Source organism: Zalophus californianus, chromosome 7, assembly GCF_009762305.2.
Source record: "Zalophus californianus isolate mZalCal1 chromosome 7, mZalCal1.pri.v2, whole genome shotgun sequence".
Taxonomy (NCBI): Eukaryota; Metazoa; Chordata; class Mammalia; order Carnivora; family Otariidae; genus Zalophus; species Zalophus californianus.
In genome coordinates this window covers 70,311,679-70,338,461 of record NC_045601.1, presented here as the reverse complement: position 1 = coordinate 70,338,461, position 26,783 = coordinate 70,311,679, and the positions used below count along the sequence as shown (strand labels likewise).

The 26,783-nt window shown below is 36.3% G+C and overlaps 1 protein-coding gene across 4 annotated transcripts in view; it reads right to left on the bottom strand.

The window, feature by feature from the left end:
• The window catches only part of RNGTT (RNA guanylyltransferase and 5'-phosphatase), a 319,849-nt gene that overhangs the window by 275,017 nt on the left and 18,049 nt on the right, over positions 1–26,783 (bottom strand). For all 4 annotated transcript variants that reach the window (XM_027603258.2, XM_027603259.2, XM_027603262.2 and 1 more), the window contains exons 5-8: positions 19,004–19,079; positions 17,459–17,699; positions 6,235–6,344; positions 4,878–4,979 (exon numbers count right to left, since the gene is read on the bottom strand). In XM_027603258.2, the coding sequence (XP_027459059.1) occupies positions 4,878–4,979; positions 6,235–6,344; positions 17,459–17,699; positions 19,004–19,079 (529 nt within the window). The remainder of the gene's footprint in view (positions 1–4,877; positions 4,980–6,234; positions 6,345–17,458; positions 17,700–19,003; positions 19,080–26,783) is intronic.

Here is a 26,783-nt window from a genome sequence, read left to right as displayed (position 1 = left end):
ACCAACTGCACCACCTAGGCGCCCTGAGCGTACGACTCTTAATCTCAAGGTCATGAATTCAAGCTCCATGTTGGGTGTGAAGACTACCTAAAAAAATAAAAATAATAGGGGTGCCTGGGTGGCTCAGTTGGTTAAGTGTCTGCCTTCAGCTCAGGTCATGATCCCAGGGTCCTGGGATCAAGCCCCATGTCAGGCTAATAATGGCTCAGTGGGGAGTCTGTTTCTCCCTCTGTCCACACTCACCCCCACCCGCTCATGCTGTCATGCCAATAAATAAATATAATCTTTTAAAAACAAATTAATTAATTAAGGAGGGCATGTGACATAATGAGCACTGGGTATTCATATATATATATATATATATATATATATATATATATATATATGAATCACAGACCTGTACCTCGAAACCAGTAATACATTATATGTTAATTAAAAATAATTTTAGGGGCGCCTGGGTGGCTCAGATGGTTAAGCGTCTGCCTTTGGCTCAGGTCATGATCCCAGGATCCTGGGATCGAGCCCTACATCGGGCTCCTGGCTCGGCAGGCAGCCTGCTTCTCCCTCTCCCTCTGTCTCTCCCCCTGCTCGTGGTCTCGCTCTCTCTGTATCTCTGTGTCTCAAATGAATAAAATCTTAAAAAATAATAATTTTAAAAAATAAAAACAAATAAATAAAATAATAAGTAAATAAATAGAGTCTAGGGTTCATGGTTTTTAATCTGTTGTTCTAAGTCCATGGGCTCCTAGACCATTCTACAGCTCCCTGACGCTCTTTTCCCCCTACAAGTCACAGAAAGTCCCTCTCACATGCTATTGGCCTTAAATCCTACTTTACGAAAGATTTTGCACTGGTCCATGGGCGCCTGGGTGGCTCAGTTGGTTAAGCGACTGTCTTCGGCTCAGGTCATGATCCTGGAGTCCCGAGATCGAGTTCCACATCGGGGTCCCTGCTCAGCAGGGAGTCTGCTTCTCCCTCTGACCCTCTTCCCTCTCATGCTCTCTATCTCTCATTCTCTCTCTCTCAAATAAATAAATAAATAAATCTTTAAAAAAAAAAAAAAAGATTTTGCACTGGTCCAGAAAATTATCTCACATAAATGTTTTTCCTCAGAGAATAAAGTATCCTAACACAGAGCAGGTATTCTAATAAAGACTTAAAAGTTCTCCTTTTGTTTTGGTGGAGCACGGTTCCATGAGAAATGAGGTATTTCCATTATTAATCGAAAGATCTTAGCTCAAATTGCTGTAGCTAATCATTTAGAGGTCTGACAGTATTGAGAAGAAATGACGAAAGGGGTATACAAATGCAGAGAAGGGAAAATAAACAAAAGTAGGATGGTGGAATACAAATGACAAATTTTATAGACTGTCATTTTGCCCAAGGTTTGTCATGATCACAGCCTAGATACTATGGAGAAGACAAGGTAGAAAGTAAAAAATATTCAGAATACGAAACTCATTAGATCAAAACTCTGCTTCACTCCTAAATCCCCAGGCCATTTATAGTATTAAGTATAGTATTAAGTATTAAGTATGCACATCTTTGCTCCTCACCTTTTTCACTCCTCCACTCAGAGGTAGGTAATAAACCTAAAACATTGTTACAATACCAAATATCTATTAATAAACCTTAAGACATTGTTACACAGCTATTATATATCGAGGCGCCTGGGTGGCTCAGTCAGTTAAGTGTTTGACTCTCGATCCCAGTTCAGGTCTTGATCTCAGGGTCATGAGTTCAAGCCCTGCACTGGACTCCACACTGGGCATGGAGCCTACTTAAAAAAAAAAAAAAAAAAATACACAAACACATATACATGCACACCAACAACTTAACTTCTGCTAATTCTTTTTTTTTTTTTAAAGATTTTATTTATTTATTTGAGAGAGAGAGAATGAGAGAGAGAGAGCACATGAGAGGGGGGAGGGTCAGAGGGAGAAGCAGACTCCCTGCCGAGCAGGGAGCCCGATGTGGGACTCGATTCCGGGACTCCAGGATCATGACCTGAGCCGAAGGCAGTCGCTTAACCAACTGAGCCACCCAGGCTCCCAACTTCTGCTAATTCTTACTACCAATATAATAGATTCTAAACTCACTCTAATCTAAAAAATTAAATACAATTTTAACATTCTGAAAATAAGCAACAATGTTAATTTTTATTTATCCTTCAAAAATATACATTCATAAGGAGAAGGGCATGGAAGGGACACATTATCCAAATTGTCTATATTTGAATCTCTAACTGTATCCATCCTTATAGAGTCATCCTTGTAGAATGAATACTCCTAGAAGCACACAAGGCAAACCTAACTTTATCATTTTATGTCTCTATACTACTTAAAATTTTATCAAGTATTAATATTAATTTTTAGATTAGTTCATTTTTAAATTCAAAATAATATGAAAAAATAAACATATATAAAACATACTTGTTATTTAACTATTTGCATTCACTATACGAAGCATTACTATAACTGCTTTTTTTTTTTTTAAGTAGGTTCCACACTTAGTGTGGAGCCCAATGCAGTGCTTGAACTCATGACCCTGAGATCAAGACTGAGCTGAAATCAAGAGTCAGATGCTCAACTGACTGAGCCAATATATTGGAGCCCAGGCGCCCCAATATAACTGCTTTATAACCAAAAGAATAAAATCAAGACCACAATGATGGTAATGGTTACTTCTAGGTGATAAAATCACTCTTTAATTTTATTTTCTTCTTTTTGTTTATGTTATTTTCTGAATTTTGTTTCATTAACCTGTGTTACCTATGAAATACCCCCCCCAAAAAAAGCTAGAAAATGCTAAGTTGAAAGGAAAGACCATTTCCAACAAAGACAGACAAATGAAAGGAAATATTTTGATATATTCCCTATTTAAAAAAATACAAAATATGGGCGCCTGGGTGGCTCAGTTGGTTAAGCGACTGCCTTCGGCTCAGGTCATGATCCTGGAGTCCCGGGATCGAGTCCCACATCGGGCTTCCTGCTCAGCGGGGAGTCTGCTTCTCCCTCTGACCCTCTTCCCTCTCGTGCTTTCTATCTCTCATTCTCTCTCTCTCTCAAATAAATAAATAAAATCTTTAAAAAATAAACAAAATATAATTACTAAAAAAGATATCATATTGAAACAGTATCATTATATTCACCTAATACTAAAATCAAGTTCTATCTGCCCCACTCCATATCTTCAAATGTATCTTTTAAGGTCACCACAAGCAAAATGCTGATGAAGATAACATAATACAAAAGGTGTAATTGCCACTTTGACATTCAAAACCTCCTCATAAAAATTAAGTGCAACCTATATCATCTTCAAAATAACATTTAAAAACTAAAATGTGAAAATAGCATCTCAAAGAAATATCTGCATTCCCATTTTTATTGCAGCATTATTCACAATAGCCAAGATACGGAAACAACCTAAAAGACCATCAGCAGATGAATAAAGATGTGCTATATAAATACAATGGAATATTACTCAACCATGATAAAGAAGGAAATTCTGCCATTTACAACAACACAGATGGAACTTGAGGACCTTATGCTAAGTGAAATAAGTCAGTCAGAGGAAGACAAATACTATATGATATCACTTACATATGGAATCTTAAAAAAAAAACCAAACTGACAGAAACAGAGACTAGAACAGTGGTCACCAGGGGCTAAGAAGGTAGAGGAAATGGGGAGAAATTGGTCAAAGGGTATAAACTTCCAGTTACAAAACAAGTAAGTTCCGGGGATCTAATGTATATCATAGTGATTACAGTAAATAATACCATACCATATACTTGAAAGTTGCTAAGACACCAGATCTTAAATATTCTCACCACAAAAAAGATATGGTCATTATGTGAAGTGACGGTAGTGTTAGGTAACAGTAATCATCTTGCAATATGTAAGTATATCAAATCAACACGCTGTATACCTTAAACTTCCATAATGTTATATGTCAATTATATCTCAATAAAGCTGGGGAAAAAAACTAACTATATAAATGCTATATTATTTTGAAACATTTTCATTATTATGAAAAAATTAATAGGAAAAAGCTAATATTAATATCTGTTAAAATAATTACTTCAACTATTAGAACATTTGCCGAATAAAAAAATACATATGGCAAAACTATGAAAATATGATTACAAAAGAGTAAAAAAAAGTTAAATACTGAGGAAACATTAAATTTATACTAATAAATATTTAAAAGTGTAAAAATATGAAACCTGAAGCTAAGCTTTGTTGTAAGAATACAACACCCTTAAGAGTGTATAAAATTACAAAAAGTATTAGCAAAGATCAAGAGACAAACTATTCAAAGGAACAAAATATTCGAAGGAACAAAATATCAGGGAGACTTGGTAATTTTTAGATTATAAACTAACAACACATCTGTTAGTTTCAGAAGTGCTCAACAACCACTAAACACAAGGTGGTGGGCAGGAGACATACCAAAAAGCACAATATTGTCAAGAGAAAACACTTTCAAACTTAAATTTGGTACAGACTTATATCAAACTAACAGAACTCTGGGGGGCACCCAGCTGGCTCAGTAGGTAGAGCATGCAACTCTTGATCTCAGGGTTGTGAGTTGGAGCCCCACACTGGCTGCAGAGATTACTGAAAAATAAAATCTTTAAAAAAACAAAAACAAAAAAGAACTCTGAAACCAAAAATTTAGCAGAATGAGAGAAACTGAATTACATAACTAAGAATACTAGCAAAACAAAAGTTATATGATATTTGAAACATGATTATTTTGCTGTTCAAGTCAGAAATTCACACTCCCAAGAGTACAAACCTTGTCTAACAACAAAGAAGTATTCTTGAAGCATTAGAGTTATTTGTATAACTTTATTTAGAAGTCTAACTTACCGAGTACCATCTGCTTTCCAGCTTACTTTATATGGCTTCTGCTCCAAAAGTTTAATATTTTGCTTGTCCATGGAAACAGGCTGTGCTCCAGGGAATCCAGACCTTAAAGAAGAACATTTTATTACTATTATGGCTGGCATCCATACAAAGCAATACGTCTTAAACCAATCTCACATTAGTCACACATTTATCACAACATTCTCCCTATCATGAGATTAATGCCAACTGGAATACCAGCATTCCCAAGAATGCAAACAAAACATTACCTATCATCTTCTAGACATTTCAGATTCAAGTTAACAAGTTTCTAATTGCCACTATATAGTGTAACTATTGGGCTTTTTAAATATTAATATTCATGATCTAATAGTAAAGTAGGTATGTTTACAAATCTACTTCAGGAAGAAGTTTAAATCTTGCTTGCCTTAATTATCTTACATTATTCTAGACCCCATATTCCTCCATCATGACTCTGCCAACTTGGCATAACTCTACAAGGTTGGCAAATTTCTGCTCAAAAGATGCCCAGAAGTGACAAAACAGGAGAAATATAGGTCAAGATTAAAGTACACTGGCATGGGCTTAGCACAATTCTAAAATCAGTATTACTTCATCATCATTTTCATCTTTTAGTTAAAATTATTTCTGGCTAACTGATCTGTATGTACCAGTCAAACCGTTCTTTATATTAGAAATTTTTAACAATTATCGATCCTGTTTCATCATGTTCTAGCTGTACTACAATCTTCTGCCACAGATGGCAATGACCGACAGAAATGACCATACACCAAGACCTGAGTGCAGAAGATTAGAGCAGTGAACTCTCCTGAATCCCCTCCCACGAAATATCTGATAAATATTTTCAAGTCATGGCAGGGGGCAAAACATAATTGAAGCTGATTCTCCTAGGTTTCAGAAAACTGGATTACAGAAAAACTGGAAAATGAGATACAGTCAAGTCTTCAAGTCTCACCTCTTCTCCCTTAGCAAAATGATATTGGCAACCCAAACATTAATCAGCAGCAGAATCAAACACACAAAACAAATACTAAATAGTGACAAAAATAACTTTCTATTCCAGTAGGAAGACATGTTTGAGTCATTTAACTTTGACTCAACTGTCTAGTAGTCTAATTTTTTTTGTTTTTTTTTTTGTTTTTTTCTAGTAATCTAATTTTGACTCAATTGTTGGTCTTGAGAAAAATCTGATAAAAAAACTCTTGTTTAGTATCTTTTTAAGCACTCTAGGTAAATATTCAAACTTCAAGGAGCAAAGAAGCTAAGTCAATGTTTGCATTAATGTTAAATGTTGCAGAGTACCAATAAGTTTTATTTAAAACTTGAAAATGTTTATTACCCTTCCCAGCCACAGAACTGATGACACTTCTGCTGTACCTCTCCTAACTTTGGTTGAGTTGTTACTTGAGTCACACCTTTAACAGTTACACCTTCCAGGAAAATAGCACCCTTAAGATAAAAGGAAAAGAAAAATATTTTGTTAGTGTTCAAATCTATTTACAAAGACCAGACTGAGAGATAGATTTGCTTATTTTCACAAGTCTGCAAATACACGAAACAGAAATGGTCTGCTCCAGAAAGCTATATAAACTACCCCCTGGGATTGTACACTTGCTTTCCTTAATCCATCATATGCTTTTCAATGTATATATATATATAGCCCAATGTCTATATCATATTGTCAAAGCACTCCATGGACACTACTTATTAATAACAGCAATAATAACTTACCTACCATTTACTTAGAGCTGGGCAGAGGATCTGACATTCTACTTTTTCTCTAATCCTTATAACAGCTCCGTAAAGTAGATTATATTTATTTTACAAATAAGTAAATGAGACCGTATGTAGTTTATTCAGGAGGTAAAAATAGAATCTGAACCCAGGTCTACACTATATACCATTTACTAATGATTCTAACTGGGGACAGAGAGAGCTATACCACTGATGAAGTATGGATTTTAAAGAGATAAACCCACACAATATATACCTTTGTAAACTAGAATAAGAGTGTAACAGTAGAGGGGCGCCTGGGTGGCTCAGTCACTAAGTGTCTGCCTTCGACTCAGGTCATGGTCCCGGGGTCCTGGGATCAAGCCCCGCGTCGGGCTCCCTGCTCAGCGGGGAGCCCTGCTTCTCCCTCTCCCACTCCCCTTGCTTGTGTTCCCTCTCTCACTGTGTCTCTCTGTCAGATAAATAAATAAAATCTTTAAAAAAAAAAAAAAGTATAACAGTAGACAAAATGGCTTAACTACAGTCATTGGATGTAACAAACACTATTACTCATCACTGAATTTTTAATCTAAATTTTTTAACTCAGAACTACATAAAGTGTTTTATTGTATTTCATAGCAAGCATATTTTTAAAATGTCACAGAAAAGTGAAGCAGATGGAGAATTTATATATCAAATAAATAAAGAACACTCCTGGAAATTTTAAAGACTAAAAATACAGTCTAGATTCATGCTACAATTACTTTCAGACCCATAAAAGGGCTGGCATCAGTATCAGGAAAAATCCATAAAACAACTCTAGCTGTTAATGTAATTAAGGAATAAAAAATATGGTCTACAAGCTGCAATGATCAACCTTCTGGCAAAGATTTGGCAACTTGAGCCACTTGGGAAGGAAAAAAAAGAACACAGTATTTGGTCCACATACATCCCTGTCAAATCTAGAAGAGTCCTGAGTCAATCCAGCAGACACTAGTTCTACTTTTTGACCCTAATTCTGAATCACTTTTTACAGTTATATGTCATCAACTCTGTTTTCCTTAAATAAGCATACTTTAAAGACTTCATGAGCCAAAGGATTAAGGAGTACCATTCCTTTAGCGTTACACCATCACCTCTTTTTACCAACCACTGAAATTTCTGCTTTAGAACCATCCAACCATTAAATATAATAACTAAAGAAAGAGAAAAAGAACCAGGTTCATAGGATATTTTTAGTATATTTAGTAACAGATACTCAGACAACTGCAATATCCTTATAAAGTTATATCCTATATATACTAATTAAAAAGAGAAAGCATTCAGAGAGTTCAATATTCAGCATCTTTATTCTGAAGGTACTAATAGCATAGGATTTTTTTTTTTAAGTTTTACAGGAAGAAGCTTCACTCATGAGCATGTGTTTCCTGAGGGAAGTTAAGAAATCAGTAATTTCTGAAAAGCAAGGGCAACTAGCATAAATTATTCCTAAAAACATAAACACTACTTCTTTTTTTTTTAAAGATTTATTATTTATTTATTTGACAGAAAGAAACACAGCAAGAGCGGGAACACAAGCACGGGGATTGGGAGAGGGAGAAGCAGGCTTCCCGCTGAGCAGGGAGCCCGATGCGGGGCTCGATCCCAGGACCCTGGGACCATGACCTGAGCCAAAGGCAGACGCTTAACGACTGAGCCACCCAGGCGCCCCAACACTATTTTTTTTAACAAGTAATGAAAAGGACTAAAACATTGGAATATGATCAACATTCAACCAAGTGCTTTCCCACAATATTACTATAGAAATATTTTAATAATTCTATGCAGCTGAACAAACTAAATATTTTTTTAATTTAACAGAATAAATATTGAGCCTCAGTACATATTTAACAATTATTACGTGTGTTGATAAAAGATAACTCCAACTATCTAGCAAATGCCTCTCCTCCATTTATATTTCTTCTTCCTTAATCTTTCCTCCAAAGCATCCATTTCTTTTTTACTTTATGTTCCCCTACTTTCTTCTGCAATATTATTAAGTAAAAAATGGTAGAAATAAGCCCATTAAAAACAGTAAGCATGATGTACTTTATACAGAAATACTATTTAGTAACTTTTTTTTAAAGATTCTATCTATTTATCTCAGAGAGAGAGCACAAGCAGGGGGAGCGGCAGTCGGAGGGAGAAGGAGGTTCCCCACTGAGCAAGAAGCCCAATGCAGGACTCGATCCCAAGAGTCTGGGATCATGACCTGAGCCAAAGGTAGACACTTAACCGACAGAGCCACCCAGGTGTCCCATCTATTTAGTAATTTTTCAACTTAATCTGCTGTTCACTGTCATTACAAGTTTCTTCTGACAAAAATATTTTATATTATTCAAAATTATATAGTAATTTTAAAAAGTATCACTAAATCTAAACAGCAATGTCTTAAGTCTGGAAATATTTTCAAACATACTATAATTGAGATTCAAAGTCACTGACATTTACTTCCACTTTTTAACAAACTACCATTTCAGTTTGTGGGAATAAAGAAATATCAAAAGTGAAAAAAAGATAATGTATGCTTAAGATGAAAGAAGTGTATTTCGTTAACAGAGTCTGCCAGGCTTAAAATAGAAATTCATATGGCTACCACAAAAAGGACAAAAGGAATCAGTGATCAGTTAGAGGGAAACAGAAAACTATTATAGAAGATGGGAGCAAATTATATGTAAAAGGTGTATGTGTAAAGAGAATGAGTGAGCAAGTATGTATGCTATGTGTAACAAGGATATTTTGGTAATGAAGAAAATGCATTAACAGTTTTATTCAAAGAGATGATCCCAGACATTGATTCAAAGGAACAAGCAACATAACTGTAAGTCATACTCCTCCAAATCAAAAATAGCATGTGCTCAAAAGATGAACAAAGGTGTCAGGAATGTGAGGGCCAAATACAGGACATGTGCAACTTTTAGAAACCCAAATGGAACTATCAGAATTCACTACAAGGAGTCCATCGCTTCAAATCATAGTCATAGCAATATGAGTCAGGGAAGGGGAACTCTAACAAAAAATAAAGTCTCAAACCAAAATTCATTGTGGTGAGATGGAGCTACAAAAATTAGTCACTCTTGGACTGCCTCTGTTAACTATCTTCAACTCAGATGGAAATAACAGGAAAATGAAAGTTTTCCAACCATTAATTCACCAATTACCTATATCTATACTTCTCATGCCTGTCAACCATACTGTTGATATCACCCAAAATCAAGTCTCCAGTCATCTTTCCTCTCTGATGGTCCTATCCTCACTGCTTTAGAGCCCCTTCTCTTTGGTTCATCTTATCGCCAATCACCTTCCCAAAGAGTTTCAATATAAACCCTGGAATCTCTTTTTCATAAATAACCTTCCCTATTACCTCAACCTTTTTCATGAATACCCCATCCCCTATGTCTTAACTAAGAGCTAACTCTCCACCAAGGAGACCACTTCTCTTGTAAGTAAAAGCTACTCATTCTCCCACTGCCCAAGTCCCATGGCGGGTAGTGTAAACCATTCTCCTATATTTTCACTTGCTCTCGTGGCCTCTTTCAAAAGTTCCTCTTCCATTTCCATCTAGACTAACTCCATTCAGCTGTATCACTCAACTGTGGTAGAGGAGACATCCACTGTGGTTGGTGGCACAACAGCTCTCATTAAGAGCTGCCCTCTCATCCACAAAGATGGGACCCTAACAACCATGTTATATGACATTACAAGATAACATCCGACTCAGCCAGAGTTGATGGGAGCATAAGCAAACCACTAACTCAGTCTGAACCGACCAGATTCTCTCTTCTGGTAACTTGGAATTAGGATTCAGAGAGTCTCTGCATGTGGCTAAAATTAAAACATGTAAGCTCAGAAGATACAGGATAGTTATAAGCTCCCAGGTAAACAAGGAATAACAAAGAGCCAGTCTTGAAAGACAAAGCTAGTGAGATCTATGACACAAAAGGAGAGAAACAGAAATAGGAGAGAAAAGCAAAGATGAGAAAATAAGAACAAAGAGCAGAAACTAGGTTCTAAATAGCTTTCCAGGTCCAGGCTCCAGGCCCTTCCTGAGATCTAGCTATATTCCTGGGTTTGAGTCCTACTCACACGCTCACAGTAATTTCCTATTATTTAAGCTAGTTTCAGTTAATTTCTGTTACTTGCAACCAGAGAGTCTAACGTAGTAACACACTCTATTCTTCATGTACTGACCTCTGGTCATTTCCCCACATTCATCAAAAACAGTATTTCCCACTGTGCTAACTTCTATCATTACATTGGTAACATCAACATCCATGAGGTAATCTGACACATCAAATGATTTAGGCTTCACAGTTCAGTAATCTGATTTTCAATGACCATCACCTTTGCTTAACTTGAACAACCTGCCCCATGGCCATACCATCATCACTCCAGGATGCTCCACCTTTTGATTCATCAATTCCACTCACACTGATTGAGTACCTACAACGTTCTAAAGCCAACATGCCATTCTTTTACCCTAACTTTGCTCCCTGCTCTATTTTACCAAGACTAACAATCCCTTCACCCCTCTCTTTTCACAGGCTAACAGCCCCCATCCTGACCTTACTTTCTATTCAGCCTAGACTCTATGGTTGATTACTTCAATTATTCTTTGCCTGATATCCTCAGCACTCCTCAATCTTTTGTCCTTCCATCATGGCCATACTTAGTATACCCAACCTTGTATCAACCTACCATTAGTCTTCTCTACTCCCACACATATGCAGCTGAAATTCACTGAGAAAAAAAATCACAATTTCAGTGCTATGGATGAGGTTGCCCTCCAATTACTAAAGACCCATTTCTCCATCTGCTTTTGAACTCCTTTCCCTTTCATTTCCTCAGACATCGCTGTATCATTTATTCCCCAATCTTTATTTTCAAGGTCATTGATTCTACTAACCGCTTATCCACAAGCAATAAATATTCCAGGGTTCATTCCATACTAAAAAGCCTTTTCTGACTATATCTGCATCAAGCAATCACCCCTACTGTACCTTTTTGATCATAACTAAACTACTTGAATGAATAGTCGGTACTAGTGTGCAGAAAAAAGTTAACATAGCAGGACTGTTTACAAGGTTGGCCCCTGACTGGCATCTGGGAACAAGATTCTCAGAGTGCTCTTAGTCAACTGATAAAGGTGATTCACCATGTCTAGACTATTCGTACAAACAATACAGCTTATGCTGAACAAATGCTTTCCTTCTGGGATTCTGGAAATTTTGGTACACACTATGCAGAGGCTGCCTACATGACCAGCCTTCAGTAAAAACTTGGGCACTAAGACTCTAATGAGCTTCTCTAGGCAGGAACATCACACATGTTGCTGCATCTTCATTGCTACTGAGAGAATGAGCTCTGTACGACCCCTCATGAGAAGAAGAGAGCATAAGGAAGCCTACATACAGAATGCACCAGACTCCACTAGTCTTTTTCCCTTATGATCCAGCTGTATCACCTGCTATAATAAACCTTGGCTGCAAGTACAACTATATACTGAGTCCTAGTGAATCTCCAAAAGTGGGAGTGGTAGTGAGGGTCCCCAATTCTGTCTCTATTTTCTCACCTCCCATTAGCTTCTTAAAATCACTAATCTGACCTGGCACTACTGCATTACAGAAAATAATCCTTGTATGTGTCCCCTCTGTGACATTTCATACTGTTAAGTCATTCAAATATATCACTACCTAACTCTATAAACTATTTTTCAAATTTCTTTTGTCCTTTTGTGCTGCATCCAGGAAGAATTTCCTAGCTAAATCTTCCAGCTTGATAATTTCCTCTACGGCTAACGTCATTCTGTTATCCAACCCACCTAACTGAGTTCTTGGGACTTCTTTATTATCATTTCCAAGATCTCTAATTGGTTATTTTTCATAATAGTCTGTCATTATTGTATGACTTGATATCTTCTCTCATCTTGCAAAGAAATATTCTGTTTGCTTTATATAAACTGTTTCCTCTGGTATTACCTAAAAAGAATGAAGTAGTTAAAAATGTACTAAGAAAAGATACCCAAATTAAAAAATCTTTAAAAAGCTGCAGAAAAATACATTTACATTAAAAAGGGGCGGAGAGAGTACAGTCAAAATTGAATATATGTATGTAAATGCATAGAAAAATAAGTATCTAGAATTGCCAAAAAGTAGAGAGCAGTTGGAGTGGGAGTGAAAAGACCTTCACTTTTCATGCTATATACTTCTAGATGTTTGTATTTTTATTTTATAAAGAAAACGATCTTTATGTCATTTGTGTACACTTTTTTTTTTGAAGATTTTATTTATTTATTTGACAGAAAGAGACAGTGAGAAAGGGAACGCAAGGAGAAGCAGGCTTCCCACGGAGCAGGGGGCCCAATGCGGGGCTCGATCCCAGGACCCTGAGATCATGACCTGAGCCAAAGGCAGATGCTGAACGACTGAGCCACCCAGTTGCCCCATTTGCATACACTTTTAAATTAGATAGGTAAATGGGAAGAAATTCTTCTAAAATGACAAAATGCCAGTAGTAAAACAAAAGTTGAAGAATTATAAGTTGGTTCTTGTGTTTTCAAATTTTCTTTAATGTAAGTATACCTACTTTTATTTAAGTAAAAAATATAATAATTTTAGAATTTACAAGTTATGATTTGAAAAGAGGAAAAAACTACCTAACCACTTTGAAATCAAACCTACCTGCTTTCTCCAAAACAGAAGGAAAGATTTCTGCTTTTGGCAATGGCAGGCTAGCTCATTGAGATCAATTCTGCAGCCATGAGAAAAAGTTAGACAGAATGTTAAAAGCACCTGTTTGAAGACACTGGAGAAGTAGAAAGGCAGTAAAGGCTTGAAGGGCCAAGAACTCAGAAGGAAAGGAACCCAGAAAGGTGAGCTACACATCTGGTATAGATTTTCCTCTACAGGCACTGTTTCCAAAATGGTAGGTAAGAGGCTAAAAAAGCTGAACACAGCTCTCTGCACTATCACAGGAATGGGGAAACAAAAACTGGAGTTTCAGGCCACTAAGGAGGAAGAGTCCTGTTTATTTCTCCAGTCTTTCAGTTAGGATCTCCAAAGGGCTACACTCTAGGAATTAAGTTGAACCAAAAAGAAACCAGCCCCCCAAAACTGAAGACTAGTTTCTAAACAATTCAATCCTTGACTGAGTTAAGATGTCCTACTCAACCCTGCGTAGGAACAAAAGTAAATGTTCTCTGAAGGAAGAAAACATGATGCAGAGTCTCAAATTATTTCCACAATTTTTCATATATACTGTCTAAAAGGCAGAAATATGCAGGTGTGCCAAGAAGAAACAATTGACTAGAAATCAAAAGGACATGAGAAGAAAAACTAAAGATCTAGAAGAGATCCACATCAATTAGTTATCTGACACAGGCTTTAAAATAACTGGGATTCATAAATTCAAAAACCTAAATGACAAGATGAAGAATTCCAACAAAGAACTAAAAACTATTTTAAAACTCAAATGAAAATTCCAAAACTGAAATTACATACTTCACGGATAAATTTAACAGCAGCTTAGACAAAAGCTGAACTAGGATTAGTAAACTGGAAGACAGGTCAGAAGAAAATATCCACATTGAAAAATGAAAAAACAAAAAGGGTAGAAAATATAGAAAAGAACATAAGAGACATTAGGAGAAGGCGGGGGGAGTCTATTAGGTGAATCCCAGAAGAGAAAAAGAATGGATGTGAACCAGTATTTGAAGAGATAATGGCTGAGAATTTTCTATAACTAACAACAAATCCAACCATAGATTCAAGAATCACTATAAATAGAATAAACACAAAGAAAACTCCAAATAGAAACATGATAGTAAAACTGTTGAAAATCAAAAACAAAAAGAAATTAGCTTCAGAGAAGCAACTTCTTAATAGAAATGGATTATGGAATGATATCTTCAAAGTGCCAACCCAAAATTCTATACCCAGAACATTCTTCAAAATGATGGCAAGAAAAAGACATTTTTACACAAATACTGAGAGGATGTGTTGCAGCAGACCCACAATAAAGAAAATACTAAAGAGAACTCTTCAGTTAGAAGAAAAACTATCCAAATGGAACCATAAAAATACAGGAAAGAAAGAAGAGCACCAAAAAGGATAAATATATGGGTTTATCTAATGAATATTTGCCGTATAAAATGATGATGGTGGTGATGATGATGATGATGAATGATGATGATGTCACCTTATGGGGTTCAAAATACTTGTAGAATTAAAATACATAATAACAAAAAGGGAGGAAGAGGTAAATGCAACCAAAGGTTCTAAGATTCCTGCACTGTTTAAAAAGTGGCAAAAGTACTAATATATACCAGATTTTAACAAGTCAAAGATACATCCTAAAATCTTGAATAACCACTAAAAGAATAGTAAAAGAATGTATAACTAACAAGCAATGGCTTGGGGAGATATAGAAACAATTAAGCATAAAGAAGGCAAGAAAGGAAGATAAAAAGGAACATACCAGGGGTGGGGGAGTAAGACCATTAAGTTTTAAATCTAATTATATCAGTAAAATAAATGCACATGGACCAAATACTCCAACAAGGCAAAAGCTATTCACTGGATAAACAAAACCCAACAATGCAATGCCTATAAGAGACATACCTTAAATAAAGGATAAATAAAGGGGGTGCCTGGGTGGCTCAGTCGTTAAGCGTCTGCCTTCGGCTCAGGTCATGATCCCAGAGTCCTGGGATCGAGCCCCGCATCGGGCTCCCTGCTCGGCAGGAAGCCTGCTTTTCCCTCTCCCACTCCCCCTGCTTGTGTTCCCTCTCTTGCTGTGTCTCTCTCTGTCAAATAAATAAATAAAATCTTTAAAAAAAAAAAGATAAATAAAGTCTGAAAGCAAAAGGATAGAAAAAAGATAATCCATACTAACATTATCCAAAAGAATGCTTGGGCAATCAATCATACTAACATCAGATATTTTTAATGCTAAAAGTGAAGACACGGTTAAAATGTAATAATCCTTTACACATATTTGTATAAACTAAATAATATCACCTCAAAATACATAAAGCAAAACTTGACAGAACTAGAAGGAGAAACAGATAAATCCACAATCATAGTGGGGAATTTTTTTGGGAGGAGAGGGAAAGAGAGCATCCCAAGCAGGCCCATGCCCAGCACAGAGCACAATGAGGGGCTCTATCTCACAACGAGGGGCTCTATCTCACAACCCTAAGATCATGACCTGAGCCAAAATCAAGAGTTGAACGTTTAACCAACTGAGTCACCCAGATGCCACCATAGTAGGAAATTTTTAAAACACTCCTCTTAGTAACTGACAAAACAAAATAGGAGAAACTAGATTGGGGATTTATTTTAAATGTCCTTTATTTTCCCTAAAGAAACATGCCCATCTTGGCTACGTCTCTCTTAATGCTGCTGAAGCTCATCTGCAACTATACAGATTTAATGGCACTTGATATTATAAAATAAATGTCATTTTTAAGACACCTTCTGCTGGGGGTAGGGGGGCTCTGCAAACTTTTACCACATTTTGCAAAATAGTAACTCTGCTTTAAACTCTTTTACACATTCAAATACTATATTGTAATGCAAAAACACATTAGCGTATGCTCAGGGTTAATGTTATTCTTAAAAAAATATAGCTGAATTTCCTTACAAAAATGATACTATAAAAAAGTAGTCCTCTATGCTATGTTATGTTATGCTATTAGTCTTTCCTTAGAATGTGAGTCTTATTTTTCTAGGTATGTGATTTAGTAATCAATGAGTTAGACTAAGAGAATAAGTTATTTTTTAAATTATTTCTATGTCTCAAAGCAATTAACACTTTTCAGTGGCCTCAAGTCTTGAAGTTTGAAATGTGTAAATACATATTAAAATAATGTTTTTCAAGCAAGGGACTTTTTTTTAAAAAGCCCAAATGACTATATCATTTGATTTACACAAAAACAAGGCATTTTCTTCCTTGCCTGTGAATCACTGCCTACTAATGAGTTGTAGTCTTTACTGATCAACTAAGATATCCCACATTCTTTAATAATTAACTACATTAACATTTAATTATCTCCACACTTTCCCTAACTTTTCCCTTTGGCCTATACCATATATTTGTGCATGTACAAGTACCATCAGTACTTTTCTTCTCAGCATCTCTCCTGTCCTCCCAAGAAGAGAATTCCTAATGGTTTTTGTTAGGCCTTTTAATAGGAGTTGTCCATAGAAGTAAGAAGATTAATGGGAATTGTCCATAGAAGAGTCTTCTCATTTCAACTTTACAGAAAATATGAAAATACCAACCATGGGAAGGAGCAGAATTTATATGTAGTGTTATTTTAACTATGTGACAATTTTGTAAAGGATGAGTAAAAAATTTCACTATGTAGTTGGAATCTCCCAATACTTTGCAAAGAGTTCTTTGGTTTACCTAAGAATCAAAAACAAAATGAGCTTTTTTTTTTTTTAAAGATTTTATTTATTTATTTGACAGAGAGACAGTGAGAGAGGGAACAGAAGCAGGGGGAGTGGGAGAGGGAGAAGCAGGCTTCCCACAGGGCAGGGAGCCCGATGTGGGGCTCGATCCTAGGACCCTGGGATCATAACTCGAGCTGAAGGCAGACACTTAATGACTGAGCCACCCAGGCACCCCAAAAAACAAAAATGAGCTTATTAGCAAGCTTTTCCCATAGAAAAGGCAGACTCGTGGCTACCAAGAATCTTTAAAAACAGCCAGAATGAAATAACTTTAAAATCTAGCTAAACAAACACATAAATCTCAATAAGCCTGCAGGAGAAGAAAGTAAAGACTAGAATATTTTTGAACATTACCAGTTTTAACCGTTCTTTTCTCCTCTTGCCGAAGGAGGCACTTGAGCCAGGTTCTGATTCCTTTCTTCCATCCTCATCCTCATCTTCATCTTCATCATCCTCAAAACACCAATCTGGCAATAGAGGTGGGGGTGGTGCTTCCTCTATATCACCATAGCGACGAAAAAGTTCTTTCAAATAATCACCCTTATAAATTCCTGGTGGTCTGGCTTGAGCAAAAGTAGCAACTGCTGCTTCAATACTATGGAAAACAAACACCAGGGAATTTCCTCACTGTTCTTCATATATGCAGATTTATCAAAACTCACTCATTCTATTTCAGGCACCAAATGAAGTATAATATAGGTTTGTAAAATGGACAAATCCTATTCCCCATGCCTAAGGCATTCAATCTATTAAAGGACAAATTCCTTCTGAAACAGCTTTAATATAAGGTACACTGATACTCCCTAAACCCTAGAGGTAAGCTGCAATGACAGAAGAGACCTGGGTAAAGTCAGTGAAAAGTTTAAATAAAGCCTTGAAGGTTGAGATCTGACTCTAGGGAAAATCAAAGAAATGTAAATGGCAATATGAATAAAAGTAAAAGCATGCTCACTTTTACGAATTTTCAACAGACCCAGTAATAAGAGCAAAGGTCATCAGAGAGAGGCTAAAGCACAGGCTGACACAGGAGTCTGGGGTTACTGCCAAAAGCACCTCAAAGGCCAGAAAGGCAGAGCTAGAAGAGCATGCAGTACAGAACCAGAGGATGTGTGAACAGGGAAATACAGAATCATATATGTACTTCAGCTGATTATATTCACAGAAGGACCTACTGTGTGAAAGGCTTTATAAACAAAAATAATGACCTTCAATGAGTAAACAAGAAAATTCAGGTAATAATATCCCATTCGCTCAGGAATTTGAAGCGACAAAGGTTCTAATCTCTCAGGATCTAAAAGGCACTTCAATAAAGACATGTTTGCTTGATTGGTTCATACAGAGTAACTGTCCCAAAAATACCTCCTCCATATACCATTACAAGTTTTTCCTAATATTCAACAGCTATAAAAAAAAAGTATCATTAAAAATGAAAAGAACAAGGAGATCTGGCTGGTTTAGTCAGTAGAGCATGCAACTCGACCTCAGGGTCTTAAGTTTGAGCCCCACGTTGGGCATGAGCTAGCTTACTTAGAAAAAGAAAAGAAAAAAGAACAATAACAACAATAGTAACTTCCAAAGGTGAATACAACAACAACAACAACAACAAAACATTGAGTAAACTGTCTCTGATAATTCTGGAATATGTGGGAAAAAAATCTGGAAAAGAAAATATGTAGTATATGAAAATCCATAAACATTCAACTAAAGTGCTACTTAGTACAAAACACCAGGTAATAAATGATATTCTAAGATTAATCAAGTCTAAAATGAAAACCACTTTAAATATTAATCAGGACTTCACCAAAAATTTGGCAATATAAAATGCTAAAACTAAAAAAAAAATCAATAAAATTCGTTATCAATTACTAATCTTCTTCCATTAAAACAAGAAACAAATACCTCCAATCCATTTTCTCCACCAAAAAGGCACATATGAGGAAACCAGTGCGATTGAAACCATGGGTACAATGAACACCTAGAAAATAAAGCAGCTTTGGTTTAAAATTAATATATTACTTCAGAAGCCACATTTTACTTTAAAATTCCAACCTGCAATCAAAACATTTTAATGATTTTATAAAATAACTACATTTTTAAAAATCTGGCCCCCTCTTGTAACTATTAGTAACTTGTCAGTTTAAGTTCTCAGAATCTAATTTATCTCACTAGCAAGAAGTTTAGTATTTGTATTTACAATTTGTAATAACCAGTATTTGTAATACTGGTTACAAATCACCTCTAAGATCTAAAGATTTCTCTTAAAACTAAAGGATTCCAAGCACTTTAGGGATGCCTGGATGGCTCAGTCAGTTAAGTGTCTGCCTTCAGCTCAGATCACAATCCTAGGGTCCTGGGATCAAGTCCCGCATCAGGCTCCCCGCTCAGTGGGGAGTCTGCTTCTCCCTTTCCCTCTGTGCACACTCTCTCGCGCTCTCTCTCTCTCAAATAAATAAATCTTAGAAAAAAAAAAAAGGAATCCAAGCACTTTAAATAAGAAGGTATGTTTATCAAATACACAATTCTAAATGATGGACACACACACACACACACACACACAACACTTGACTGGATCTAGAAAATAACTGATAGATATACAGTACAATAAAAATAAAACTACTTTGAAGTTCTCTTAGAAACCAACTGACAATATCTTTACATTAACTTATAACATTTAAAATAAACTTTCAGGGGACACCTGGATGGCACAGTCGGTTAAGCAGCGGACTCTTGGTTTTGACTCAGGTCACAATCTCATGGTCCTGAGATCAAGCTCCACATCCAGCTCTGTGCTACTGTGGAGGCTGCCTAAGACTTTCTCTCCCTCTCCCTCAGCCCCTCCCTGCCACATACTCTCTATCTCTCTCTCTCAAATAAAATCTTTTTTTAAAAAAAGTAAAACTTTCAGGAGAGAAACCTGAAAAAAGAATTTTTTCTTAAACCGTTTTTCCATACATATTCAAGATTACTGTGGTCCTACCTCTATATTCTGAAAAGCTGCAAATGAGCTTCATAAGTTCCAAAAATGACTGCATTTCTAATCATTTTAACTACTTTGAAAAAGTAATTAAAACAGTTTGGTTGACATTACTAACATGACAACATTACTTAAGTCACTCTCCTGCAAAACTCAAAAAAGAAGCTTTTCCTGTTATCTCTGTTTAATGGAAAGATATCCTGCCACTTAAGACTAATAGTCTTATTTTAACAAACTACTCTTCCCTTTGTATATATAAAGCATCCTAATAGAGGGTAACCAAAATCAAATATATAAATAAACGAAGAGTTAGAATTACAAAACTTCTAGAAGACAATATGGGAGAAAATCTTTGCAACCTTAGTGTAAGAAAAAGACTTCTTAGATAAAACATAAAATAAAAGGAAATATTGATAAATTGGGCTACTTCACAATGGTAAATGTTTGCTCTTTGAAAGATGTCTTTTTTTTTTTTAAAGATTTTATTTATTTATTTGACAGAGAGAGACACAGGGAGAAAGGGAACACAAGCAGGGGGAGTGGGAGAGGGAGAAGCAGGCTTCCTGTTGAGCATGGAGCCCGATGCGGGGCTCAATCCCAGGACCCTGGGATCATGACCTGAGCCGAAGGCAGCCACTTAACAACTGAGCCACCCAGGTGCCCCAAAAGACATCTTTAAGAAAATAAAAACACAAGTGGAGATCTGGGCGGCTCAGTCGGTTAAGTGTCCCGACTCTCAATTTCGGGTCAGGGCATGTTCTCAGGGTCCTGAAACAGAGCCCCACATCAGACTGCAGGCTGGGCGTGGAGCCTGCTTTAAGATTCTCTCTCTCCCTCTCCCTCTGCCCCTCCCCCACTCTCTCTTCCTCTAAAAAGAAAAAAAGAAAGAAAAAAATAACACTATCACATAATATATTCTCATTACATATATCTGATAAAGGACTTGTATCCAGAATATGTAACAACTCTTACAACTCAATAATAAAACAAACACCCTAATATTTTTTAAACTGGGCAAAAGATTTAAAAAGACACTCTACAAAAGAATATGTGCAAATGGTCAAGAAGTACATGAAAGGACAGTCGACATCATTATCATGAAAATGCAAACTAAAATCATAATGCAATCCTCTACACACTAAAATAGCTAAAATCAAAAAGATTGACAATATCAAATTAAGTGAGGATGTAGAGGAACTGAAACCTTCATACACTGCTGGTAGAAAAATAAAACAACACAACCACTTTGGAAAACAGTTTGGCAATTTCTTAAAAAGTTAAACATACACCTACATCAAATGACCCAGACATTCTTTTTTTTTTTTTAAGATTTTATTTATTTTCTTGACAGAGAGAGAGAGAACACAAGCAGGGGGAGTGGGAGAGGGAGAAGGAGGCTTCCCACTGAGCAGGCAGCCCGATGCAGGGCTCGATCCCAGACCACAGGATCATGACCTGAGCCAAAGGCAGACACTTAACGGCTGAGCTACCCAGGGGCCCCATGACCCAGACATTCTAATCCTAGTTATTTACCCAAGAAAAATAAAATATATGTGCAAAGACATAAATAAAGATTAATATCCACAGCAACTTTATTTATAATGGCCAAAAACTGCAAACACCCCAAAAGTCAATCATTAGGTAAAGGGATAAACATGTGGTATATCCATTCAGTAACTACTACTCAGCCATAAAAATGAATCACTAATAAATACAATGAGGATGATTTCAAAACCTGTGTGAAAGAAGCAGAAAACAAAAAACAACAAAAAAAGTCCATATATATAAATTTCATTTACATAAAGTCTATAATATGCAAAAATTTGTATGGAACCATGAAAGGCCCTGAATAACCAAAGCAGCAATCTTGAGGAAAAATAACAAAACTGGAGGTATCACACTTCCTGATTTCAAATTATACTACAAAACTGTAGTGATTAATGGTACTGCCATAAAGACAGACATATAAGCCAATGGAATAGAAGAGGGAACCCAGAATTAAACTCCTGCATATACGGTCAACTAATATTCAATAAGGGAACCCAGAACACTCAATGGGGAATGGTAAGTCTCTTCAACAAATGGTGTTCATGTAGAACAATAAACCTGGACCCGTATCTTACACTATTCACAAAAATTAACACAAAATGGATCAAAGACTTAAACATAAGACCCAATGCCATAAAACTCCAGAAAAAAACATAGGGGAAAAAACTACTCGACTTGTCAATGGTTTTTTGGATATGACACCAAAAGCACAAACAACCAAAGCAAACATCAACAAATGAAACTACATCAAACTTAAAAGTTTCTGCCCAAATAAATAAATTAATTAAATTAAATGGCAACCTACAGAATGGGAGAAAAATTTTGCCAACCATGTATCAGATCAGAGACTAATATCTTTTTTTTTTTTTTAAGATTTTATTTATTTATTCATGAGAGACAGACAGAGAGAGAGAGAGAGGGAGAGGCAGAGGGAGAAGCAGGCTCCCAAGGAGCAGGGAGCCCGATGCGGAACTCGATCCCAGGACCCTGGGATCATGACCTGAGCCGAAGGCAGACGCCCAACCATCTGAGCCACCCAGGCGCCCCAGAGACTAATATCTAAAATATGTAAAGAACTCATGCAACTCAATAACAAAAAAACAAGCCAATTAAATCTGATCTTGTCAATAGTTTTTTGGATATGACACCAAAAGCACAAACAGCCAAAGCAAACATCAACAAATGAAACTACATCAAACTTAAAAGCTTCTGCCCAAATAAATAAATTAAATTAAATGGCAACCTACAGAACGGGAGGAAAATTTTGCAAACTAGATTTTGCAAAATTAGATCAGAGACTAATATCCAAAATATGTAAAGAACTCATGCAACTCAATAACAAAAAAACAAACAAGCCAATTAAAAAACAGGATCTCAAAAGACATTTTTCTAAAGACATCAAAATGGCCAACAGGTATATTAAAAGATACTTAACATCACTGATCATCAGAGAAATGTAAATCAAAACCACAATGAGATATCACCTCACACTTGTTAAAATGGTTATCATCAAGAAAACAAGAGAAAAGTATTGGCAAGGATGTGATGAAAGGGGAACTCTCGTACACTGTTGGTGGGAATGTAAATTGGTTCAACCACTATGGAAAACATTATGGAGGTTCCTCAAAAAGTTAAAAATAGATCTACCATATGATTTAGCAATTCCACTTCTGGGTATAACCCAAAGGAAATGAAAACAGGATATTGAAGAGATATATGCACTTCCATGTTTATTGCAGCATTACTGACAATAGCCAAGATACGGAAACAACCTAAGCATCCATCAATGGATGAATGAATAAAGATGTGGGGTGGGTGTGGGTGTGTGTGTGGCGGGGGGGGGGGGGGGGTGTGTGTAATGGAACTCAGCCAGAAGAAAGAACATTCTGCCATTTGCAACAACATAGATGGAGCTTGACCATATTATGCTAAATAAGGGAGATAAGTCAGACAGTGAAAGACAAGCACCATATATTACTTATATGTGAAATCTAAAAAAGCCAGACTCATAAAATCAGAGTAAAATGATGGAATGGTGGTTACCAGGAAATTGGCGGGGGGGGGAGTACAAGACAGAGTTACTTAACAGCACAAATTTGCAATGAGTAGTGAATAAGACCTGGAGATCTAATGCACAGCATAGTGAATACAGACAACAATATTGTATTATGCTCATCAAACTTCATAAGAAATTACAATTTAATTATTCCAACCACTAAAAAGAAAAATTATGTAACATGATAGAGGTGCTAATTATTGCCACAATGGCAATCATATTATAATGTATAAATATATCAAATTAACATGTTGTACACCTTAAATTTCCACAATGTCATGTCAAATATATTTCAATTAAAACAATTTCTAAAAAATGCAAATGAATCTATAATGACAAAGTAGAAAGTGATTGCCTAATCTACAACTAAGGGTTGAAGAGAGGATGGACACAAAGGAGCATAAGATGCAAATGCTCTGAACCTTGGTTGTAGTTTCAAGGGTATCTACATCATTAAACTGTACATTTTAAGGGCGCCTAGGTGGCTCAGTTGGTTAAGCGACTGCCTTCGGCTCAGGTCATGATCCTGGAGTCCCGGGATCGGGTCCCACATCGGGCTCCCTGCTCGGCAGGGAGTCTGCTTCTCCCTCTGACCCTCTCCCCTCTCATGCTCTCTATCTCATTCTCTCTCTCAAATAAATAAATAAAATCTTTAAAAAAATAAAATAAAATAAAATAAACTGTACATTTTAAATTAATGCAATTCATTATAATGTTGACTGTTTTTAAAACCAGATGATAAAGTGTGGGGTGCCTGGGTGGCTCAATCAGTTAAGCATCTGCCTTTGGCTCAGGTCATTATCTCGAGGTCCTTGAATCGAGCCCCACATCGGGCTCTCTGCTCAGCAGGGAGTCTGCTTCTCCCTCTCCCTCTGCCCCTTTTCCTGCTCGTGCTCTCTCTCTCTCAGATAAAGAAATAAAATAAAATCTATAAAAAAAAAGATGTTAAAGTGAGATGCTGATATAAGTCTGCAATTGGCTTTTTTTTTTTTAAAGATTTTATTTATTTATTTGACAGAGAGAGACACAGCGAGAGAGGGAACACGAGCAGGAGAGGGAGAAGCAGGCTTCCCGCAGAGCAGGGAGCCCGACATGGGGCTCGATCCCAGGACCCTAGGATCACGACCTGAGCCGAAGGCAGACACTTAACGACTGAGCCACCCAGGCGCCCCTGCAATTGGCTTTTAAAACACATTCCAAAACACCTGTTTTTAGCAATTTTTATCAAAAATGTAACACTGATACATTTTTATTTTCTGATACATTTTTAAAGGTATACCAATAAAATATCATTTTCATCTCATTTCTGTAACAGGGTAAGATTTCTTTCCAAAAAAATTGTTCCTACTTAAAAAAAAAAAAATTTGAAAACCAGTATCTTAGAGTTACCATCAACTAAACCAAATCACCTATTTCTACATTCATAGTAAATAATCATTAATATTTAGAATAAAAACCTTAAGTCAATGAACAACACCCAATTAACAAGGATACAAAGGAACTACAGACAGGAGCAATTTGTGCAAATAAAAATATGTATGAATCAAAACACCACATATGGCAAACTATAAATGAATCAGAATGGCTACAGCATGGAGTATAATAAGAAAGTAATACCAAATGCAGTTGGAGGCAATGAAAAAGACAATATCCTGAAGAAACCTGTGTACCATACTAAAGACAGTATTACTAAGGGCAATAGAAAGATATTAAAAATTTTTAAGCATGGCAATAAAATTATCATGTTTTCTCCAGGGCACCTGGCTGGCTCAGTCAGAAGAGTGCAACTTGATCTCAGGGTTGTAGGTTTGAGCCCTATGTTGGGTATAGAGGTTACTAAAATAAATAAGCAAATAAATAAATGTTTAAAAAATAAATAAATAACCCACTCCAATGGCAGCTCAACAGAAGACAGAGAAGGAGCAACAATGAAGGCAAGAAAAACAGTAAGGAAGCCATCCCAGTAATTTATGTGTGAGATAAGGGTCTGAATGACAGGGTCAAAGTGATAGGGATAATGAGGGGAGGCAGACTGAAGAGACATTTAAGGCAGAATCTCCGATCTGAGGGGTGAATGACTGTCAACACAGAGAGGAAAGACATAAAAGGAGTCTCTGGTTTCTGACATGGGTGACTAAGTGGGCAGTGGAAGCATTTACTAGCTTAGGAAGTACAGGAGTTTACATCAGTCTTATAGGCAAGGTAATAAGTACAGTTGGTGATGATGAGTTTAAGGTTCTTTTGGGACTTAAAAGTATTTGGAAAAAACAGGAAAGAGCTTCAAAAAGAGGTGTGCCTAGAACTGCAGATTAAAGAATAATCAACACATAGTGAACTATGGAAGAAGTCTGTGGTATATAGATAAGATCACCAAGAATGGGTATGTAAAATAAGAGAAGAAAATTAAGTAAGGGGGGAAACTATAAGTTTCAAGAATAAGTAAGGGGGGAAACTATTTATAAAAAAGAATAAACTGCCATAGGGTCAAGAGAACATGGAGTCATGTACAACAAAAAAAGAAAAAGTTTCAAGCAACTGTTTAAATGTCACAGAATAATTAGAAGTGAAAGTCACGATTTGTTTAAGAGTGCACGGGGAGGACTCCAGATTGCAATGTAGTGAACGGTAATAAGTGAATTCAAGTATTCATCTTTCAAAAAATCAGCTGGGAAGAGGAAGGGGGAAATATAAAACAAGGAAGGTGTGGGATTTGGGGGGGGGGTTATCATTTAATATGAGAGACTTAGATATGTTTACAGGCCGAGAAGGACCTGGTTAAATCACAGAGGTTGACAATAACTGATAACAAGGATACAACTGAAATAAAGTAAGAGATAAAAAACAGAGACCAACCTTGAACAGGAAAAGACACCCCTTAGAAATAAATGACTATAATCATGAAACTATAAATTCCATTATCTCTGTTGCTTTTTAAGAAAAGGGGCCTCAAAAATTACAAAGTTAGCTATAAACAGATTTTTTTGCCCAACATGAATCTAAACCTAACATATAAATTTTCCTTCTACTTTGTATTTCAGACCAATGTAAGAAACAAATATTCTAACTGTAAATATGTTTCTCACCTAAACCACTACTGTTTT